Genomic DNA, 21,367 nt, shown 5'->3' with positions numbered 1-21,367 from the left:
CTTCCTTAATTGTTTATGTCTGAAGAAACTCATCTATGCTTGTTCATGTGCAATAGGTGGGTTTTTTCCCCTACTCTCCGTTATCTACGCATAATTAAAATCAACAAAACTGAGATTTTAAAATTCAGTCAAGCTATCTCTGGTTTACACCTTATTTTGTTAGATTTTGGAGTAAATTTTATTGCTATTATTATTTTTTACACTATGTGTGGAATTCAGATCTCAACATTTAGATTCGTAACCTACCATCTAGACAACTTTATGGCTCTAATAAGATTACCAGCTAAACTAAGTGTCTAAGTTCATGATTTAGTCAAAGAGCTGTAGATGCAAAATCTATACCTGTTGACTTTCCTCTAAAAGGTTTCCATAAGTACGTTTTCATTAGCCCCTAAATAATCTACCAAAGTTTACACATGCGCTCTGTGCTCTGTACACTCCTTCATGGTACCCTCCACCATCATTGGCCAACACACAAGGAATTTCTTTACAACAAAGCAGTATTGACAACTACTGTGATTTTTACTGCGTGTTCACTGTACTAAATGGCCTTAAGGTTTCCTGAACCTGTTACACAATATATACAAAGAATACACTTGTAATCCTCATAGCTGTAAGAGAAACTATAAAAATGTGAAATGCTAAACCAAGCAAACTAGAAGACAAAGAATACCAGCTATTTGCTACTAACCTCCCAAATCCTCATGCTTCTGAGTCAGGTCAAATTAGAACCAGCAATAATAAGTGTTCTTCTAAAAAATAAGCTAGAGGAATCGAAAGAAGCTAGATGGGCCAGACTGGCCAGAAATAAAATGGGGTCCACACAGCAAGGTACAGACCTGCAGACCTTGTCGATAAGAACAGTTTCCCACAGGATTAATTGAGAGTTATGGGTATTAAGGAGAAAAAAATGCCTTTTTTTTTTTTTTTTTTTTTTTTTTTAGGGTACATTGTTTTGATTATATTCTTAATCACAATTAATGTAGGTAAATTAAATCAATATTTTAAATTATTTCATGTTCTGTTCATGGAATGACTAAAAATACAGATCAGAAATACAGAATATAAGCATTCATCACAGGATAAAATTGAAGTTACAGCTTTTAACTTCATGTTCCACAAGAAATGAGGCACTGTATAAAACCTGGGACAACATCCCTCCCCCTGCTGATTTAAACTGAAGAGAACATGAGCTGATGTATGCAGCATTCCTTGCTGAGCACAGTTTGTACCTATACGTGAAAGGTTAGCACTCAGTCACCAAGACAACAAACCAAATATTATTTCTATTACAAACGTAGAGTAGTAGCTCATACTTGTCCAGTAGCCACTAATAAATTTTTTTCTGTTTTATTTAATGAGCTCTTTTAACCAAATGGTCGTGCTGTCTGTGTGGTTATTCTGTTTCTAAACTGTGCAATAACTAGATATCCCTGCCACTTATCCATGTGCATATTCCCTGGTCACTCTAACCTTTGCAAACAGAATAGGCACTCTTGTTTTTCTAGAAGGGATGGACATAAACATAACCTGAATTGTAGAACAAAGCCTACTGCCTGGCTCTTAACTGATGAAAAAGATGACACTGTGAATCACCCATAATAAGTGACACCATGAAGACAGATTTAGCCAAGAGAAGAGAGTAAATTCAGTTAGTGTATTTTATTTGTGTCTGGTCTATAGCAAATAATAGTTGCATCCTGTATAAATGGTGGTTATTCTAAGAAATACAAATGTTATTTTTTTTTCAAAAATGAGAAAGGACACATTTGCACTTTGCATTGAACAGGGCTTACACATTGGCTGCATGGAACCACTCACCACCAGCATGTGGTCAGTGTTATTTTTTTTCTATTTCACACTAGTCGCTATAGTGTTTAAGGTGTCCTCATCAAGTTGTCTGCATTTTACAAGAGGAGACTGAAATCTTTTTGTAAAGAGGTAGGCACTGGTCTCTTCTCACAAGTAACTGGTGATGGCACAAGGGGAAATGGCCTCAAGCTGCACCTGGGGAGGTTTAGACTAGACATTAGGAAGAACTTTTTCACTGAAAAGGTTGTCAGAGATTGGAACATGCTGCCCAGGGAGGTCGTTGAGCCACTATCTCTGGATGTGTTTAAAAGTTGTCTAGATGTGGCGCTTGGGAATATGGCTTAGTGCTGGACTTGGAAGAGAAGGGTTAATGGTTTTACGTGATGATCTTAAAGGTCTTTTCCAACCTAAGTGATTTTATGATGATTCTATGAAACAAAGCAGGTCTAAATGCAATTAAGAAGGACAACAAACAAGTATAAATGTTTTACAAAAAAGTACACACAACTGGAAGATACTGGGAAACTCAAAGTCATTGCAGAAAAAAAAGATCAGACTCCTTCCATCCTGGAAGATAAAAGAGTGAAATACAAGCTCAAGATTAAAATAAGACTAAAATGTTGGATGGAGTTATCAGATGCTTGGAAAACTTGCAAAAATACTAGAAAAAAATAATAAAATTAATAAAAATATTGCTCTAATGTTTTATACAGCATGTATCCTTGGTGGTGCAAGGATATCTTGAAAACCTACAAACAACACAGGAGTGCAACACAGCAACACAGAATAGTGCTGCCCAGGCAGGTGGTTGAGTCACCATCCTGGGATGTGTTTAAGGGTCGTTTGGATGTTGTGTTGGTGCATATGGTTTAAGGGAGAACTCTGTAGTAGGCATGATGGTTGGACTCGGTGATCCCAAGAGTCTTTTCCAACCTGAATAGTTCTATGATTCCATGAAAGCTAATTGTTATTAGGAAGGATGTCCTAGTTTATATGACAATAACGGATTTCCCTTAAAAAATATGTTATGCTGATATTGCAAAATACTATCTGTCTCCTGTCACACAGCAGTGTGCCCAGGTGGCCCGGAAGGCCAATGGCATCCTGGCTTGTATCAGGAATAGTGGGGCCAGCATAAGCAGGGATGTGATTCTCCCCCTATACTCAGCACTGGTGAGGCCTCACCTTGAGTCCTGTGTCCAGTTCTGGGCCCCTCACTTCAGGAAGGATATTGAGGTGCTGGAGCAGGTCCAGAGGAGACCAACAAGGCTGGTGAAAGGACTAGAGGGAAAGTCTTATAGGGATAGGCTGAGGGAGCTGGGGTTGTTTAGCCTGGAGGAGACACAGGGGGGACCTTATCATTCTCTTCAACTACCTGAAGGGAGGTTGTAGTCAGGTGGGGGCTGGACTCTTTCTCCAGGCAACTAGCAACAAGACAAGAGGGCCTGGCCTGAAGCTGCTCCATGGGGAGGTTTAGGTTGGGTTTTAGGAAGTACTTCAGGAAAAGCGTGATTAGGCATTGGAATAGGTTTCCCAGGGAAGTCATGGAGGCACCATCCCTGGATGTGTTCAAGGAAAGGCTGGATGTGGCACTTAGTGTCATGGTCTAGCTGATGTAGTGGTGTTAGGTCATAGGCTGGACTTCATGATCTTAAAGGTCTTGGTGATTCTGTGATTCTGTGATCTCAGAAAACATACAAAGCAAACAGCATAAAAGGAAGCAACTGGGGTGCTGGTGATAGTCATTCAGCAAGGGCAGCAGGACTGGGAGCGTAGGCTTCCCCTCCAAGAAAAGCTTATTTTCAAAACGGTGGCAAATAGTATCACCCTCTGTAATTAGAAAAGTGTTTCACTTGAGGAAATTCATACCACTGTGTGCTGGCATGGGCAAGCCCATACTACTGCTGTCAGCAAACTGCAATCAAGCTGGTAACAGAGAATGAACTGTGTCCTTCAGAAAGTGCAGCACTGAGGCTCAGCAAAGAAAATTTCCCAGAAGCTGGATCTTTTAGCAGCCTTAACAAAATGCCATGATTTTGGCTTGTAGACTGCATCTGGCATATAGCAAGGGAAGATTAAACACGCATCTACTTGCAAAGACGTATCTATAAAAATGCTATTTGTGAAATCATGGCTCAGACAAGTGAAAGTGGATTCTTTGCTGGACCAGCAAATGGCCTTATGAAAAAGAGTCATTTAGTGACAGACATCCCAAGTGGAAGAAAATATGATGGCATGGTACAATTGCTGTCTGTGAGCTCAGGGGTCAATGTGCTCTCTGGCCTTAAAGCGGAAGGCCAAGGAGGCTGCAGTAGGAGTTCCTGCTGCATTCAGCTCTGGCTGGCTAAATATCAGCGTATTTCAAATCAAGCTGTGTATGAAAGTTTCAACTTCTGAAACTTTTCCAGTGCTGCTTAAACCAAGCCTTTTATTTCTCAGGGCTACAAAAGAACCTCTGTATAATTTTGCCTCCAGCAATTTTTCTTTAATCTTTAACCTTTGAAGAGCAAAAGACTGACTTTCTGGAATGAGACCAAGTAATAAAAACAAGGCTTCTTACTAAAAGTAGATACATATCCCAAAGAGACAAAGAAATATATATTTGAAAGTGGTTCCAGATTCAGTAGCCACATGCTTTTCAAAACCAATTAAATGCTTTATACAATCCATTTAATAAAGCTCCCTTTGCTGGTTTTGTATTGAATAATTTCTACTGGAAAATAGCTTTCTAATGTGGTGTCAAGCCTGAAATCAATGCTTTGTATGTGGTCTCAAATGAGTAACACAATGCAACAGGCAAAACTTTTGGAAATATAATACATAGCCCAAGAATACGTACCCCACTTGGTTGACAGTCAAAAGAATACAACTATTTTGTTCAAAGTTCAAAAAGTAATTCTCTCACTGGCAAAATTCTCTGCAGTTTCTCAAACAAGGGAGAGAAAACCTTAGAAATATGCAGTCACATACAGAATACTTTGTGAGACCAGTGACTAGAGGCTTAGCAACTTTAGCAGGTTGACAGAATAGAAAAAATTCCTAGAAAATGTTTCAGCTTATCTCCAATGATCTCCAGTCCATCTTTTGGAAGCAGTTCTTTCATCAACACAGAACTACATTCATGTCCCTACAGTCTTTGTGTTTCCCTCTAGGACCATTCTCCTTTGCTATCAAAGACTATTTCCTCCTGAACATCCCATTCTAACATTAGTTTCCTACCCCCTAGCTTTATCTGTAAGTCCCCAGAACCCTTTATCTCTTGACCTTTTTTTTTTGAGATGGAAGGTATTTATAGACATCTATAATTAACTCACATTTCACACTGAAAGCTCTGGAAAAATAAATGTGTGTGTTATTTTCTGAAATAAACTCCATAATCTTAAAAAGGAGCAAGAGATTAATTTGTGCAAAAAGTAAATAAAACAAGAACTCTTCAACCTTAAGAAAACCATGTTATTCACAATACTCTCCAAAACTGCTCATGGACCTGTAGGTTTTCCTCTGCACAAAATTCCTCTAGGTTGTTTGAAAGAGTCAAGTATGATGTTTTAGCTGGTTTTCTACAAGCTTTCTACATGCTCAATTACACTGAATCCCTGTTTTGCAGATTGCTGTGGCTTTCCACTGTGTGGCCTTGTTGAAACCAGCATGGTGAGCCAGCTGTAGCTATTGCTGCGGAATTAAACTCTGTAGCAAGCCCCAAACTAAATTCTTTCATATTGATTTTTCATTTGACCTAAAACTTCTTTATGTATTTCCAATTAATTTTTTTTGCTCTTAGGCTAAATCAAAGACCAAGTAGATGTGGTAAGAATCTTGCAGTTTCTTTTGAACAAATATCACACCAATTGAATATCCAAAATTTTATAATGTGATATAATTTCTAAATATTTCTAAGTATTGTTTTTCAGATTTCATAAGAAACTAAATTCTGTAACATAATGGAAAGAAGCAAACCCAGTTGTGTTTTTTTTTTTAATCATTCTTAAGCAAATAGCTCCCATACCTTTTCTAGCTTATGCAATCACACAAATCACTTCAGGTAATAGTTCCTTCAACATTATGCCTATGATTCAATCAAAAAATGTAGCTGCATGTGCAACAGGTAGCACAAGGAGGTCAACCCATCACTACCTGATTTAAAAAATGGTATAATCATCCTCACATAGCACTAATCTATTATGGCTAACAATCACTTAATTACATCTTTGAATCAGGAGTATTTTACAGTATCAGAGTTGAAGCTAATGATAAAAACATGCACTTGAAGAAATGCATTAGAAATTTTGAGGCAGAGATTTTAGCATAGTATGTGTTCAACACTAAGCGTCATGCGTCTTCTCCATTTAAAGGTTTCATTTGAGAAGATAAAGAGTGGTGACTTTTGCCATTATTTAACATGGCCCACCTTTCTCATGCTTTATATACTAGTACAGGATTATGGAAACAGAAAGCACTGAATATTCATCTCACTGGCCAGTCCTGTGACTTGGAATAAATTCCTACCTGTCAGTGTTCAGATGTGAATTGCAAATGTCTCTGTCTACATATATTTAGGTTTGTTTTTTTCAAACTATGCTGCAGACTTGTTTTTCCCTTGACAACTAGCAAGCTATCTTTGAAAAATAAAATAAAAATACTCTGTCAAAAAATCAGAGAAAACTGCCAAACACTGCAGACAAATTAATATACTTCTGAGGGCAGACATATTACCACTATGCTGTTATTTACACATAAAAAGCCTACTTTTTAAAAGAAAACATGATCCATAGGACACAGACACACATATACACAATATTAAAATTCAGACTATCTGACTTTTTATCTAGACTTTGTCAGTCTTTCCCATCAAATTTAAAATCACTCATCTATAAAATAATCCAGGGAGACAGAAATTCCATTTGATGATTCTGGAAAATGTGATAATCTGAGATCTGATAAAAAAAAATTATGCCCCGCTTCAAACTGAAGTTCCAACCTCCCTGCCAGGATGAAGGGTAATTTTCTTTTTTTTTTTTTGTCTTCCTGCCTTCATATCATTATCTGTTATTTTTCTCCTCAGCTGTTTTCAGGTATTTTTTGGTAATTTTTCTCACCTGTCAGCATTCTTAAGGCTAACATCAGAGTGGAAGTGCCTTCTTGGCAATAGAGGCTTTCTGAGAAGTGGCAACATTTTTCATTTCTTTACTTCACAATGGCTACAAACTCCTGTCTTTTATCACCTTATGCTGAGCATAATCACTGGCTTGCTCTCAACTGAATCCCTCAAGGCTTCAGGAAGAGAAGAAATCCTTCCAAAGGAAGTGCAAATATCCTGATATGACCCTCTCACATGAAGCTAGCCAGAGCATCACACAAATCCAAACTAGTTTTTATATAGTACAGCGAAAACACATGCAGTGAACATCCATGCTAAATGCCAATAGCTCATATTTTATGGTTATAAATGTGTCAATATAAGTTCAGCTGTTATTCAAGAAGCTGTAGTAACTTCAGTGGAAGGGAGAAGATGGAAGCTTATAAATACCTATATTTTCCTTTAGTCCCACACAACTCTGCTATGCAGTGATTTGGTGGGAAAAAACACCCCAAAGCAAGCAGAGAGCTTAAGCAATCAAAAATTCCAGAGCCACACAGGGATAGACACTCTTCAGAATTAAATCTCAGAAGCGTGTATTAAAAGAAAATAAAAAATCAGCTCGCAAAGTATAGTTCTTTATCTGAGCCATCTTCTAGTACAGTAAGAGGGCAGCACTATGTTGCTCCAGCTTCTTATATCATGGCTTCATGAAAGATATTTCCATGTTTCCTTGTTCATAATATGTACTCCTGTACTTCAACAGGGACTTGAAAACTCTTAAACTGCTTCTCAGCACAGACTTTTGCTATTTTTTAAACAAACTTATTATAAAACGCTAAAAGGTTCTAGCAAAATGTAAATCAAAAGGACTTTCACAAAACTGAATTTAAGAGGCACAGGGAGATGACACAACAGCCTATAACAGAAAACCAATTCATATATGTAAGCAACCCAGCAAACCCTAAACTTTTTTTTTTTAATTTAAATAATCACATTTGCAGTGTTCTGAGTGTAGAACTGGAGAGTAAAGGATGAAAAGCAAAAGCAGATTCTGAAAGGATTAAAAATGCCCAACATTAGCTTAGATTTGAAAATACGAACCATCATCCAAACAATTCCTCTTTTATATTTCATATGCTAATTCTTTGCAATGAATCAACTGTATTTTCAATAATATGGTTCAAGATGGTTTTCTAAACTTTTTTGTTTTCTCAGTAACTGGAAAAATTACTTAAGTGAGAATATAGTTGGTGGGATTGCTAGAGGCAGTAATGGAAAATAAGTTACATATTTGTTTGAAAAGCTGGAATTCCAACATGAATTGTCCCCAGATGCTAGTGCTCTCATACTACGAGGTCAGATATGAATGCCTCTTCATCCTGTTTCACACAGCAATGAAATGCCCATAGGGAATAGCGGCCCTGTCCTGCAGGATCAGGGTGGGAGGCACTGCCTGTTTGCACAGATCAGCTCTGATCTGCTCACTAGCAAAATCTTAAGCCTGTCTCAAGCATGCACGAGCATGGATACTCATGGTACCAGCTCTATACCAAGTCACACAGAGCTTTTCTGGTTTGGAATTTATGACTGCTCAGTGCTAAAATATAAGATAGTGCTCAGCCAGTTTGTTTCCTTATTTGTCTCTACCTGTGAATAGGTAGAACCCTGATAAATCTTCTCTTGCACTGGACAGTTTAAAGAACATGGTTCAGAGATAACATACATTTTACATTTTTGACTGTGAAATCCAAGCAGACAAGAATGTAGGACTGCAAGTGATCACAACGGTCATTAAATCCAATCTTCTGTAAACATAAACAAGCATAAAATACCTGCCTAATCTAGAAAAGATTACAAAACCCACCACCAGATACACATCAGATGCACCCTAAGAAAAACCGAAGATCAGCAATACAAAGGTTTGTTCATTTGGACAAAAAAAAACCCCACAAGAACACCTGGTATTGCAGTTGGAAATTCGGACTACTGCTACACTTACTTAAGCCACTTTACTTATCTTATGGTCTAAGAAAATCACAAGGACTTCCATTAGGCTTGCTGTTTCACATGTTAGTATCTAAGCTCTAGTCTACCTGAGAGGTGAACATAATTTATAGGCAACAGATAAACCCAAACTTTCTGTAAATGGATGAATAGATCAGTAAGTTGGAAAGCAGCCTCAGTGTGCACCTGAGATAATCAGAAAAACCGTCAAAGCCAATATACCAACTTCACACTGATACTGCTCAGTTGAGAGAACCTAAGATGCCTCTCTAGTGTATGTTAGAAACTTATTCCGGAAATAATCATGTGTGTCATGCTTGAAGTGGAATATGATCAGGATTGATTTCCTCTACCATTGTCATTTCACAGTGCAGCTTGGGAAGTAAAGTAATTTGGAAAAAAAAAATCACTAACAGCTTACGGATATTTAGTATTCTTTTATATGTTACATTTTTACCATCAAGATAATTTTTAAAATTAAAAATATATAAAATTCTCAAAAAAACCAGTGTATGATATGAATTATCAATATCGAATAACAACATTCTGAAAACTTCATCATAATAGTATGCATCATCAACTACGTATTTTTAAACACTAAGACACTTGGGTGGCAGTCAGATCATATGCACCTCTTTTGCTGTACTTTGGGTGTTGCAATTTTACTGGTAGACCAGTTGAAAGCACTATGGAATTAATCATGTTTTTGTGGGTTTTTTTACTGCAAAAGGTCTGTTTTTTACTGGTCAATAAACAATTCTGGGAAATTTGGAACTACCTGTGAAGAGATTATAAAAGGAAGGTTCGTTTCCCCCAAAAAAAATTAAAGCTGGACCTCAGCAGTAGAAAAACATCCTGTTTTTTAGATGCAATTTAAGATAGAGCTTTCTACATTAATTACTGGTGCTAATAACTTACATTTCCCACCCACAGCACATGAAGTACACCCATGATTTTAAGATATTTGTCCACCCCAGTCCTGTTTGGAAAGTATTCTGTTGTTACCAGGAGTACCATCAAGAACCTGTTACTCTTTCTTTCAAAACATCGATGTCAACTTCACAAAAGTACCATGGAAGCTATACAGCGAGGAAATTTTATTTTCTTGTGCAGATCCCACTTGCCCAGGCTAAACTCAAGTTTGCAAAGCTAAGTTAATTTTTGGTGTTATTTAAGAGCAACTCAGTCAACAGGAGCTGCAAGTGTTAAAAAAGGACCTCACAAAAAGGCACTAAAGAGCCTCATGCCACCACCTTTTGCAAATATGAGCTATCTTATCATAGATTTTACGTCAGCTTTATGCTAGTAGCACCTCAACTGCAGTTTCAGCAGCAGAGAGTGGCAATGGTTCATTTCCAGGTTTTGCTTCCAGTCCAGCTTTGAGGCAGCACAAACAGTACTGATGCTGCATTCTGTTTTTTGGTCTTGGATATTGCAGTTGCCTTTATCTGAAACAGACTTTTCTAAGCTGTGCCAACATACAGAGCACCAATTTACAGCAGCTCACTTCAGAACCACTGGAGAACACATGCTTTCTGAAGGAAAATTATAATTGTCTTTCATGATCATTTACTTGAGTCTGATGCCTGTTTACAAATAAAACACTCAAAAATTATTTGTAACAGACCTTTAAAGCTCCTGGAGGACATAAAATTGGCAGAGATGGAGAGGAAAATACTCATTAAACTGTTATCTGGTACCTAATCTAAGCATTGTCAGCTCAAATGGCTAATCCCTATCTGGCACAAGGTCGGTATTGTGATGCATACTGGTGCATCTGTTGAGATGTGGTGTGAACGTTATGTGCCAAGAACTGGACTGATATAAATGGGGCAACCCAGTGTTCCACTAAAAAAGCAACAGCAAGCACTCTGCTTCTGTTCAGAGCACACGGTACAGGATAGCTGAATTGGTTACTATCTATTGCTGGCAACTACATAATATTTTTCAGGGTAAACTAATTCAATATAAAAGTGACCTTTTGCTCTGATTTTTCTGAGTGGAAGGCTGTTTCAACTTCTAATTTTTCCAGTAGTAGGAACTTTCTGCTCTCCAACATAGATTTATTTCTTGCCAATTCTTATGTCAAAACAACAGTGCTTAGGCTAAGGAAGAAAGCAGTTTAAAAATTGTTCTAGTACTGAAAACTTCAATTTCAAAATACTACTGCCTTAAGTCCCAACCATTTTTCAGTAACAATTTCAATACTCTCCCCCCAAATCTAAACCAACCTATTATAAATTTATATAACCTATTTAAGCTAGAAAGACAAGTCTTCAAAATTAGGAAAGGTTACAGTCATAGTTGTCAGCATTGTCAACATTCATTTTATTCTTTCTGAACACCTGAAAAAAAGGACTTTTGTCTTGTAACAAAAATACACAGGACCATGCAAGTAGACCTGGATCAAACATATACAGCTTACAACTGCTTAAGCAATCATAAATCTGTTGTTTACCAAGATCACAATGCTTGACTGTGTTTTAATAGTTCTAGTAACTGATTTCTGAGGTTTTCAAGAGAAAAATGTCTAAAAACTTGCCATTTGACAGATTTGTTTTACTAATCTGGTTATCTTAAAAAACAGTGCTTTAGTTGAAAAAAACTGAAACACTTAAAAAAACTCAAGAAACCTTTTAACATTTTTTCTAGCTTTCTCTTACAGTTCCTTCCCACTAAAACTCTAGAAGGTTTATTTCATCCAACTTCTGTTGTTGGTTTGTTTTTTTTAATGTCTGACTAGAAAATTTTCCTTTGCTTATCACTGTGATTGCTAATGCAACACACTGAGGTTTGTTTCACGAAACACTACATCCAGCTTCAGAAAACAAAGGTGGCTTTCAGATAAGTATGAAAGGAAAACAAAGTCTATCACAAGCTTCAGACAGAGCAATGACGCCACATTACACGTGTGTAGCAGGCTTGTCAGAAACTAGTTACTCCATAGTGACAGGATTAGCAAGGTCTCGATATTTCAAGTCCAACCTCAGCCTCAAGGCTCCTCTCCTTCAGACTCAAGTTTAATCACATCAGCTTGCATCTTACCCTCAGCTGCTGATGAATTGCTAGCACCGAGTACAGACATTTCAAACATCTGCTGCATCTCTCTTTGGGAAAGAAGTCACCTGCCCTGCAGAGTATCTCATATTTTCTACTGAACCATAACTTCTCATGTTTCCTTGTGGCTATGGAAATTGAAAAAGGTCCTTCATGAGGCAACTGCTCCTTTCCCAGCATTGTATCTGAAGAAAGTCCATTTCAGCTTTTCTTAGCAAGCCTATCACAGAACAGCCGTTTCCACTCAGAAGAGAAATAAATTATACGGGATACAACAGATCTCTTTACCAAAGGGAGTGGAAGTGGTCTTATGGCAACTATTCTAGTAAATTAAACAAATGAAATTAATTAATTTCTCACACCTACACTAAAACACCTAAACCAGTATGAAACACTTGAAGTCACCAGGCTGAACCCTGCAGGTCAAAGAAAAGACGATTCTCTTCAGCAAAACCTCCTGCAGCTTTCAGAGTTTCAGAAACTGTTGAAGGAGACATTCACGAGCATTCAACAACCAACCACAAGACATCCTCAATGCAGCACCTGCTACCAAGCTCCTCCTACTGTAAACAAATCTTGAGGCCTGAAAAGAAATACCAAGCCTGCATCCTGAGTCATTCCTTCAGCTACCAAAGCAACTACAAGGTAAGAGTCAAGTTAGCTTTTTTTTTAACTCAACAATATCACATTCTTTGAGGATATTGCACCTTTATACACATATCTTTACATACATTTTGTGTTTCATATCTTTGTTCTAAAGTCCCTTCTGTAAAAAATCTGCTAAAAACATTAGTTTGTAGCAAAGCAAATGTCTAAGGGTTTATATTAAGGCTGCATGGGGAAAATCTTCCTATCTTCAGAAGCAGATTTGCTTAGCTGCCACCACATTCAAAAACTTTTTTAAACATAGAACCCCACTCAGGGCTTTTTTCTGAAACATGAAGACTACAGCTGGAGTGTGTTAGGTAGGACAGTCCCAGTTTACAATCATTTTCCTGTCCCATTCAGATCAGAAATCTGAAAATTGTCTCCCACACCCTAAGAGATGGCATACCTGAGTCAGCTGCAGTTTAGCTATATATGTAGCCAAAATATATTTATTTGCTTATACAATGTTGTATTGAACTTTCCACGAACACTGACAGAAAAGGGAGCATCTTTAGCCTAATGTTAACAATTAAACGCAAATGGGTCTTAGACTTTTTATCTTCTGTCCTATGTGACTCCCTAAACTCTTCTTTGCTATTCTAGGCTTGGCTTTGATTAGAAATTCCATTTCAGACCAAAGAAAAACTTCCCATCAAGTCTGGTATGTACATTCCTAAAAAGGAGGACTGGTTTCAACCAATTAATATTCTCTAATGGAACAGCTATTTTGTCAGAGGATTCATGATCAGCTCTAATTTGACTTCTAAGTAATTATTAGAGCAGCGTGGCAGTAATTACATTAGTTGTGAACACAGTATTTCCCAAAAAGAGAGGAATAAATTAGAGAGTGATATAGCAAAATCTGACAAGAGCTGGCAGGGTTTAAAAGCTGCTGCTTCGTGTTGCATTTCCCAAGACACAGACTTGGAAGCATATGCTGCTCTGGTATCAGCCCCCCCAAACCCTCCTTCAACTCACCCCCCCACCTCTGTTTCTTGTACAGCCCTCAAGTGGGACAAAAGGAAAAATTATTTTCAGACAACAAAATAAACAAGCATGATTTCAGAGACCTTTTACTCACACTCTTTGCTAAGGCACCTAAGGAGGCAATTGTTTCCTCCAGAAAAGCTATACTGCATTTTTAAAACATCCAAGTTCAGAAGTTTACTGAGATTATGCACTACAGTTCTGTTGTTAGATTGGAGACTTTTATTTCCTTTATATTCTGTATCTGCAAGCAGTTTTCTCAAATCAAAGTCAATGCTTTACTTGAGTCAGGCATAAAAAATGTGGCAGGACTAAACATTATGCTTATTAAGCAATTATTTGGGCAAATGTCATACAAGAAGCTCCACAGCCTATGTTTATGCTTTCCACTGCTGAAAAAGCCCAGGCCTGACCCATGTCAGAGCCTGAATTAAGAATTATAACAACAATTACAAGACCCAAAATGGTTAGGCATTTCCTTAACTCTAAATGAGCAGAATAATTAGTTTGCAAAATACTGTTTTCCTGTATGAAATCTGAATACAACAGTCCCTAAAAGCAAGTTGTGGCATTACAGAAGAAACACAGATTCTGCAAAATAAGCTAGTGCAACACTACATCTCTCCTCTGTTCTCACTATCTGCTAAATCAGTCAAAAAACTGAGAAATCCTATCAGCATGAAAACTTTTATCATTCACTTTGTAACAAGTCATAGGTGGATAATTAACAAGAACTGAGAAGGGAATGACTCCTAGACCTGTATCATTCCCCACGTTAATTTTCTGAAGCAATTTCTTCATTTTTTTTTGTTATCATGTGTCTTGCAGGAATTCCAATTTTGGGTTATAAAGATTCCTAATTGCAGAATTTCTAATTGCAGTTTCACATTTTAAAAATGGCTTAGATCTTTTGTTGAAGAAATAGTCCACACACTTCACAAATGTGGCTTCAGATAAAATAAAAGCATAAACATCTTGATAATGTTTTTCCTGCAAAACTAGACATTTATTGCTTTATGAAACACGCTTGTTTTCTTTAAAAATGGAGCTATGGAAATTTAAGAGAAAATTGAATAGACTGTGTGACTAAAATGAACATGATTACACCTTTTATGCCCCCCTTGCCTGTATGAAACAGAGCACATTTTCTAGACGGGTTATGTAGCTTCCAGAGATTGTAGAGGTTCAAACTATAAATCAGTGAACTGAGAAGGTACCTACCACATAGGTTCACAAAAAAGAGCAAACCAAGGTCAGCAGCTCAGAAGTTAAAGTAAAAAATTTTCAAAGGGTAAGGTAATTTTTAATATTCAGGGCTACTTAACCTTTGAGAAAACAGTAACAATTAAAAATTACTTCAGACATTTACATGGCTTTAAAAACATCATGCTAGTCACATCACAAATTAAGCTGAAGAGCTATGGGCTATTGTTACACTAGTGGCCAGGGAATCATCAAAAGATCACTTATTACCATCATATAGTGTACAAGGCTGAAGACAGGAAGGAGGGAGATGAGGAATTCCCTTTCTCAAATACTGTTAAATGCTTTACAGTTTTACTGAAAGATCGTCTTTTGTTTTATAACCAGCAGCATTATGTTGGTATCTTGATGGTGGTAACCTCATGTTGCACACCAAAATTTATTTGGTAAACAACCGCTAAAATAATACATGAATTTAAATGTCAAAGGTGACAAAAATAATAAACTGGAACTTGTACTAAAGTATGAGTTTGCAAGAGGTCTTTGTAACCTACATTAATGAATTTATTTGAATCTTTGAAGCTAAAGAACACAGCAGGGTTCAGGATCAAGCTGATTTCATACTTTTTAAAGCTTTATTTCTACCAAATGTTATTAATATTCATATTGTGGACAGTCCTTAGTTCTTGTATATTTAGTTCCAAAGAAAAGACATGAAAAATATTTTTGCAATGTTCTAGCACTACTCATTTGATATGCAGATAACATGCATCTTCTGCATAAGTGTTACCTACCCACAGAAATTAACATCTGTGTCAAGAAGCATCTTTGTCAATACGGACTTTTCAACTTTTAAAAATTACTTTAAATGTAAGAGATACTAGTAACCCTGGAACTTTGCCAGGTAAAGCATCTGCAACTACTGAATGCAGGCTACTTTCAATACCAAGCCCTTAAGCTGTTTCCTGAAACAGGATGCATTTGTCTACATAGCGATCGTATACTTATTTTACTATGAAAACACTTATAAAAAAATTTAAAAAAATCTGTGCAAGTTGTCTCCAAACATTGGTGCAAGTTGTCTCCAAACATTGTCTTAATGTGCTTGCTTCAGTGAGACAAGAAGTGTTAATAGAGGGGGTTGGACTAGATGTTCTTTTGAGGTCCCTTCTAACCCCTAACATTCTGTGATTCTGTAATACAAGTCTAATGTAAGTTCTGTTCATGAATTCCTTAGACTATGTAGATTATGGGAAAAGTGTAAATGGCTTTTAACCCAAAAGTACTGCTCTATCAAGCAGTTTCAGCTCATGTTTCAGCTAGCAATAGGTAATACCAAATTCACACAGTGGGCACATATCAACACAGAGAAGTACCATTAAAAATGTTTTTTCTCGAATTATTCTACCCAGAATAAAAGTTTTGGTGTTTTATTTATAATCTTCCATTGCTATGTCTCTTTCTGTATGTCAGAAGTCTTTCACAGTTTTCTTGAATGAAATTTATTTTTGGCAAGTCTCTCCCATTTTCCCATCCCACTGTATTTAAAAAAACGAAGACTTATTACACACACATCCTACACCATCAAACATCTGCTTAAACTGAATCTGAATCTTAGAATCTTCAGCCTAAGATTTATTGTCCAATGAAGAAACAAAACTCACAGTGCCTCTCAATACTTTGGGCAGATCACGTAACTACAGAAGTAGACAAATACTGGACTATGAACTTAAACTATTTGTTGTCAAAAGATTCCTCATGGAAAATACTTTTCTGTAAGCCTTTCCATAAACCTTGTCAGAACTGAGTACTAAATATCCCAATGCTAAATAAATCCCAATGCTAATTTATCAGAATACACTCAATCACAAGATACATCATACCTTGTGAGCCTTTAGAACATTCTCCCAAGATAACAGCATTCAGAAAAGATAACTGAAATGGGTACACTAACCTTCACAATTTATCTTGCATCTACTACCACATTAGGGAGGAAATGGCTAATTTAAAGGTTCTGGTTTCTGAAAGACTGCTTCAAATGTTCCACAGAAATATTTAAGTGGTTAGACACATAACACCAAAAAAAATACCCAAACATGATGTTGATCCCACTCCTTTGCCACATTTTAGCAAGAATGGTGAGTTCTAAGATCGAGCACAGTTTTGATACAACTTGCATGAAGAAGTTTATATTTGTTTTGCAATACTGTTTTCAAGCATTTAAACAGAAACAGACAGTCTGACATAGTATTCTCCGTCTTATTTTATTATCTTATCATACACATTCAAAGCCATTAAGCTGACAATCTGCCTTAACATGCAAAATGAGCAGCTTTGGGGAGTCAAATTATTTCCCTGTACTGCCAGAGGTCCAGGGTATAATTTGCAAAAACAGTTAGCTCCAATGCACAGTATACCAATAATCATTACCATAGAATAGATACCCATTAGTGTACTGGACAGAGCTATATGCAGTAAGAAGTACGATCAAAAACTTAATTTACATGTCATGGCACACCCGCACAAAGTATTTAGGAAGGGGGAGCCCTTTAATGTCATTTCAACATGACTTGGAAAAGAAACTGTAATGAAGTCACTGTTATCAATCCTCTTCAGAGCTAGATTCATCTTCCTGGTCAGAGAGCTCAGCAACAGGAAAGCGTAGGATGGCTGCCACCCCTGTCAGCTGGCCAAGCTGCTCTCCAGACACATGAAGGCTGGAGAAAATGCGTACTGTGCCCATGTTCTCCCGCACACTATCTACCAATTTAACGTATCGGGCACGTGTTGCCACATCCTGGTGCCGGAAAAGCTCATCACTGATCAGCAAGGTATCGATGGCCATGGCTTCGTTGGCCTTCTCCACGTGTTTTAGACCATAAAAAGCCCGGTCAGGCTCATGCTGCAGCATTTTATAGAAGTCATCTAAGGCTTTGACCTCACCAGCTGCTTTAGTGTCAGAGAGACGGCTATTCACAGCTGGGTCACAGAGGGCTTCCTTCAGCGCGTATTTATGTCCAGACGAAGAGTGGACCTAAAGCAAAAAAAGTAAAAGTTTGGATCTTTAAAAAACAGAAGGGCCATATTCTTGATCAGCAGATCACAAACAGCTTACACTACACACAATACTTATACTGATAATTACTCAGAGAAGGTCTTTCTTTCTTGAAAACTACATGATTGTTTTCTAAAAAGATCTCTCCTGCAACCCAAACCCTAGACTAAATCCCTTAAACTGTATTTTAAGAAGAGCAGGAAAGCTGTCTCTCTTACGCGAAGACTTGGTTAAATATGCAAGCTGTTGCAAACAGTCCCCAAGGTGGGGTCACTTGAAAGTACTAAGAAACTAAGTCTTAAACCTCTTCCTTTTAAAGCATCCAATAAGAGGAAGCCCATTTAAGACTGCAGACACACAGTGCAAAAACATCAAGTTTTGCACAGCCTCATAGCTACTAGGCCGGCAAGCTGTGAAGTGTATTAACATTTTTCACACTATTATAACTTTACTACAAATGCAAATGGAAGCTTCTTTGGGCAATTTGTCTCCTGAAGTCTGTGACCATCAAGTACTAGACCATGCTTTACATCCTGCACAGCGCCCCCCAACCTCTGCCCTTACCAACCACCGATTATAGGCCTCCTGAAATTTAAAAAATGATACAAATAGCCCCATGAGAACTTATTTCGGGCTCTGAGTTTTCGTCTTTCCGTGAAAGGCAAAAAAACCCACCCACTCTAGTGATGAGGTGAACAAGGAACAGGAAAAATATGCTACGGTCTGCATAACATTTGGCTGCGTAGTACAAAACTAACAACAGAATTAACAAGCTGTAATACTTTCTCTACTACGCATTAAGGTATCCCAGGAAAGAGCCATCCCTGTATCTTGCAAAACTACCTTATAGTTTGACAGGCAGGAGCATGATTTTCGTATGATGCTCATCCAGAATTTTAATTTTCTCTACTAAGCGAGTTATTTCCCATCACCATTTTAATTATCTTCTTCTATCACCCACTGCTCTTAAACCTCTTTTTACCCACTGTGGAGACAGTTTAGCTCCTTACCTGTAGGAACTTGGACCTGTTCTCCAGCAGAAGCTTGTTGTCAGTCTTGACCGCCTGCTGGAACATGTAGTCACAAAACTGTTCCCGTACGAAGCCTGGGCTAGCCACCAACACACACTTGACAACCTCAAAGTTGATATGCCGTTGGATGGCTTGCACGACCTGCTCGTAAAATCTCTCCAGGGCCCGGTCATGTTGACTGCAGTTCCCTTTCCGCTTGCGGGGGATGTTCACCTCTACCTTGGCACGGGTAAGCGTCATGCTCGGAGTGACCAAGCAGACATGAGCCAGCCCTTCCTGCATGACCACGGCTGCCACATCGGCGCTCCAGGCAGGGTCGCAGGCCTGCTCGATGCGCTCCAGCACCACGCTGTCCCACTGCTTCTTGGCCAGCGTGAACTGCCGGTTGGGCTCCAGCTCGATGGTGTGGTAGGCTCCCATCTTGACATACTCATTCTCTTGGATGTTCGTGCCCTTGACCCGCAGCTGGCAGGCCTGTGAATCAAAGTCGATGGCCTCCACGCAGAGGGTGAGGGTGGTGCGGATGCGGTTGCTGCCCACGCTGCCCGTGGCCGACTCGGTCTGCACCTTCCGGATGGTGGAGGCCCGCAGGCTGTCACCCACCTGCAGCAGGTTGTAGGTGTGCCACATGTCCTCGGGCTCTTCGGGGATCAGCGTCACCTGCCCCGCATTATCCTTCTCCAGGTCCTTCCTCACCAGCTTCATCCTGGCGGTTCCTTGCGTCGCCGCGCTCCCCCGGCTTCCCCTCGACCGCGGCGGCAGCAAGCAGCAGCCGGCAGGATTGCCCCGGGAGGCCTGTGGCGGCGAGAGCCGGAGGCAGGCGGACGGAAAGCCTCGCCCGGGCTGCGAGGAAGGCCCTTCCCGACCCCCGGCCTGAGCCCCCCGGCAGCGCCCAGGCCGCGCCCCCCGCCCCGCCGCCGGCTCCTCACCCCGCGCCTGCGCGGCGCCCAGCTCCCCCTGCACGGCGCATGCGCACAGCCCGCCCGGAGCGCCGCCGCCGGCCGCGCCCCTCCCCCCGCCGCCGCGCCGGCCGCGCATGCGCACGTGGGGGCCGCCCCTCTCGCCGCGGCTGCCGCACGAGCGGGCGCCTGCGCGGGGCTGCCGCGCCTGGGGGGGGGGGGGGGGGGGGGTGGGGGTGGCGGGGCGCAGCGCCGCGGGGAAAGCGGCCCGGGGGTCCCGGGGAGCCGCGCCTGAGAGCCCCAGGGGACCGTGTCCCTGCTACCGCCTCCGTGCGGGGCCCGCCCTTGTCTTTCCCCTCTAGGGCTTCACAGCCGCGGTTCCGACTTCCGGAGCGTTCCGACACAGTCCCTCACGTCGGAGGGGAAAACAAAAACCAACCCAACAACACACAAGAAAATCAAACCCAACTGCTTGTGGAAAGCCAGGCTTACAGGCCGAGATCAGCAAGGTGTGCCTCAGCCGCCAGCCCCGCAGAGCAGGGCGCACCCGCGGCGACCCCCGCAGCCGAGCGAGCGGGGCCGGCCGGTCCGGCGGCACCGAAACCGGGACCGCGCAGCGGCAGCGCCCGAACCGGGACTTCGCCGCGGCTCTTCAACGGGAAAGCTCCTGTGGCTGCACTAGCGAGTTCCCCTGCAGCCCCTGCTGACACCTGACCTGCTTCCTGAGCCTGCCAGCTACTCATCCGGAGCGAGACCGTTCTGAGAAGCTTCAGGGGCAGATAAGCACCTTTCAAACGGAGTTTGATGTTGACAGTTGTTAAGTAACAACGCATTGCAAAAACTCTTGAATTAGCGCACAGATTGGGTGAATGGTATTTACACAGAAAAGGGGCCTGTACAATAACTAGGCAGCTCGATTTGCAGCCCAGACAAATCTAGCAAGCCAGAAATAACAGAAAAGAAGATAATGTCATTATAGAAGCACTCAGCTTATTTTCAGATGGTGTAAGACGCTCAAAACTCTATTTTGGAATAAATACTGAAAATTTAGAAAGAATGAGAAACAGAAAATGAAGAGAATGGAGACTAGAAAAGGTGCTTGTATGATGAGTGAATCAGAAGAACACAGTGTTCGAAAAAGCAGACAAACTAACGTCCCATGTTAAGTATATTAGGGAAACTGGAACAGATACAGTAAGCTTGGAATGTCTACACAGTAAGTCTGATAACCAAAATGCAGTTGGACTTCCCCTTAGAGATGCAAAAGTAGCAAATTTAGGATTGCTTAAAGGAAGTTTCTGGTTTCTTTTAGTTATTTATCTTTTTTTAAAAAAAACAAACCAAAACCCCCACACCACTGTGGCTAACGGAATTTGCTGACTTGAAAAGGCTTTGGAGTAAAGGATTTATTGAGATACAAGGCTACTGTGAGTAAAAATCATCCCATGTCTGCCATGACATGTAAACTTAGTTCAAATATCTAGTACTAGTCTGTTGTTGTGTCAGGACACTGAACTCGGCTCTGGCCCAGTAATGAGTGTTCCTTGTTTCTAAGCTTGATACTGATGTAAAAACAACTTTATCAGATATT

The 21,367-nt window shown here is 39.9% G+C and overlaps 2 protein-coding genes across 2 annotated transcripts in view; both read right to left on the bottom strand.

Moving 5' to 3' along the window:
* Positions 1-21,367, bottom strand: part of ITGA1 (integrin subunit alpha 1) — a 77,806-nt gene that overhangs the window by 52,306 nt on the left and 4,133 nt on the right. The gene's annotated exons all lie outside the window — the stretch shown is intronic.
* PELO (pelota mRNA surveillance and ribosome rescue factor) lies at positions 17,037-20,075 on the bottom strand. The gene is made up of 2 exons (XM_051641997.1): positions 18,857-20,075; positions 17,037-17,825 (listed from the first exon to the last, which is right to left on the bottom strand). The coding sequence occupies exons 1-2, from the start codon at positions 19,913-19,915 to the stop codon at positions 17,394-17,396; spliced, it is 1,491 nt and encodes a 496-aa protein (XP_051497957.1). The 5' UTR covers positions 19,916-20,075; the 3' UTR covers positions 17,037-17,393.

This window comes from Apus apus, chromosome Z, assembly GCF_020740795.1.
Source record: "Apus apus isolate bApuApu2 chromosome Z, bApuApu2.pri.cur, whole genome shotgun sequence".
Classification (NCBI taxonomy): Eukaryota; Metazoa; Chordata; class Aves; order Apodiformes; family Apodidae; genus Apus; species Apus apus.
The sequence above is the reverse complement of the archived record's forward strand: the minus strand, read 5'-3'. Positions and strand labels throughout refer to the sequence as shown.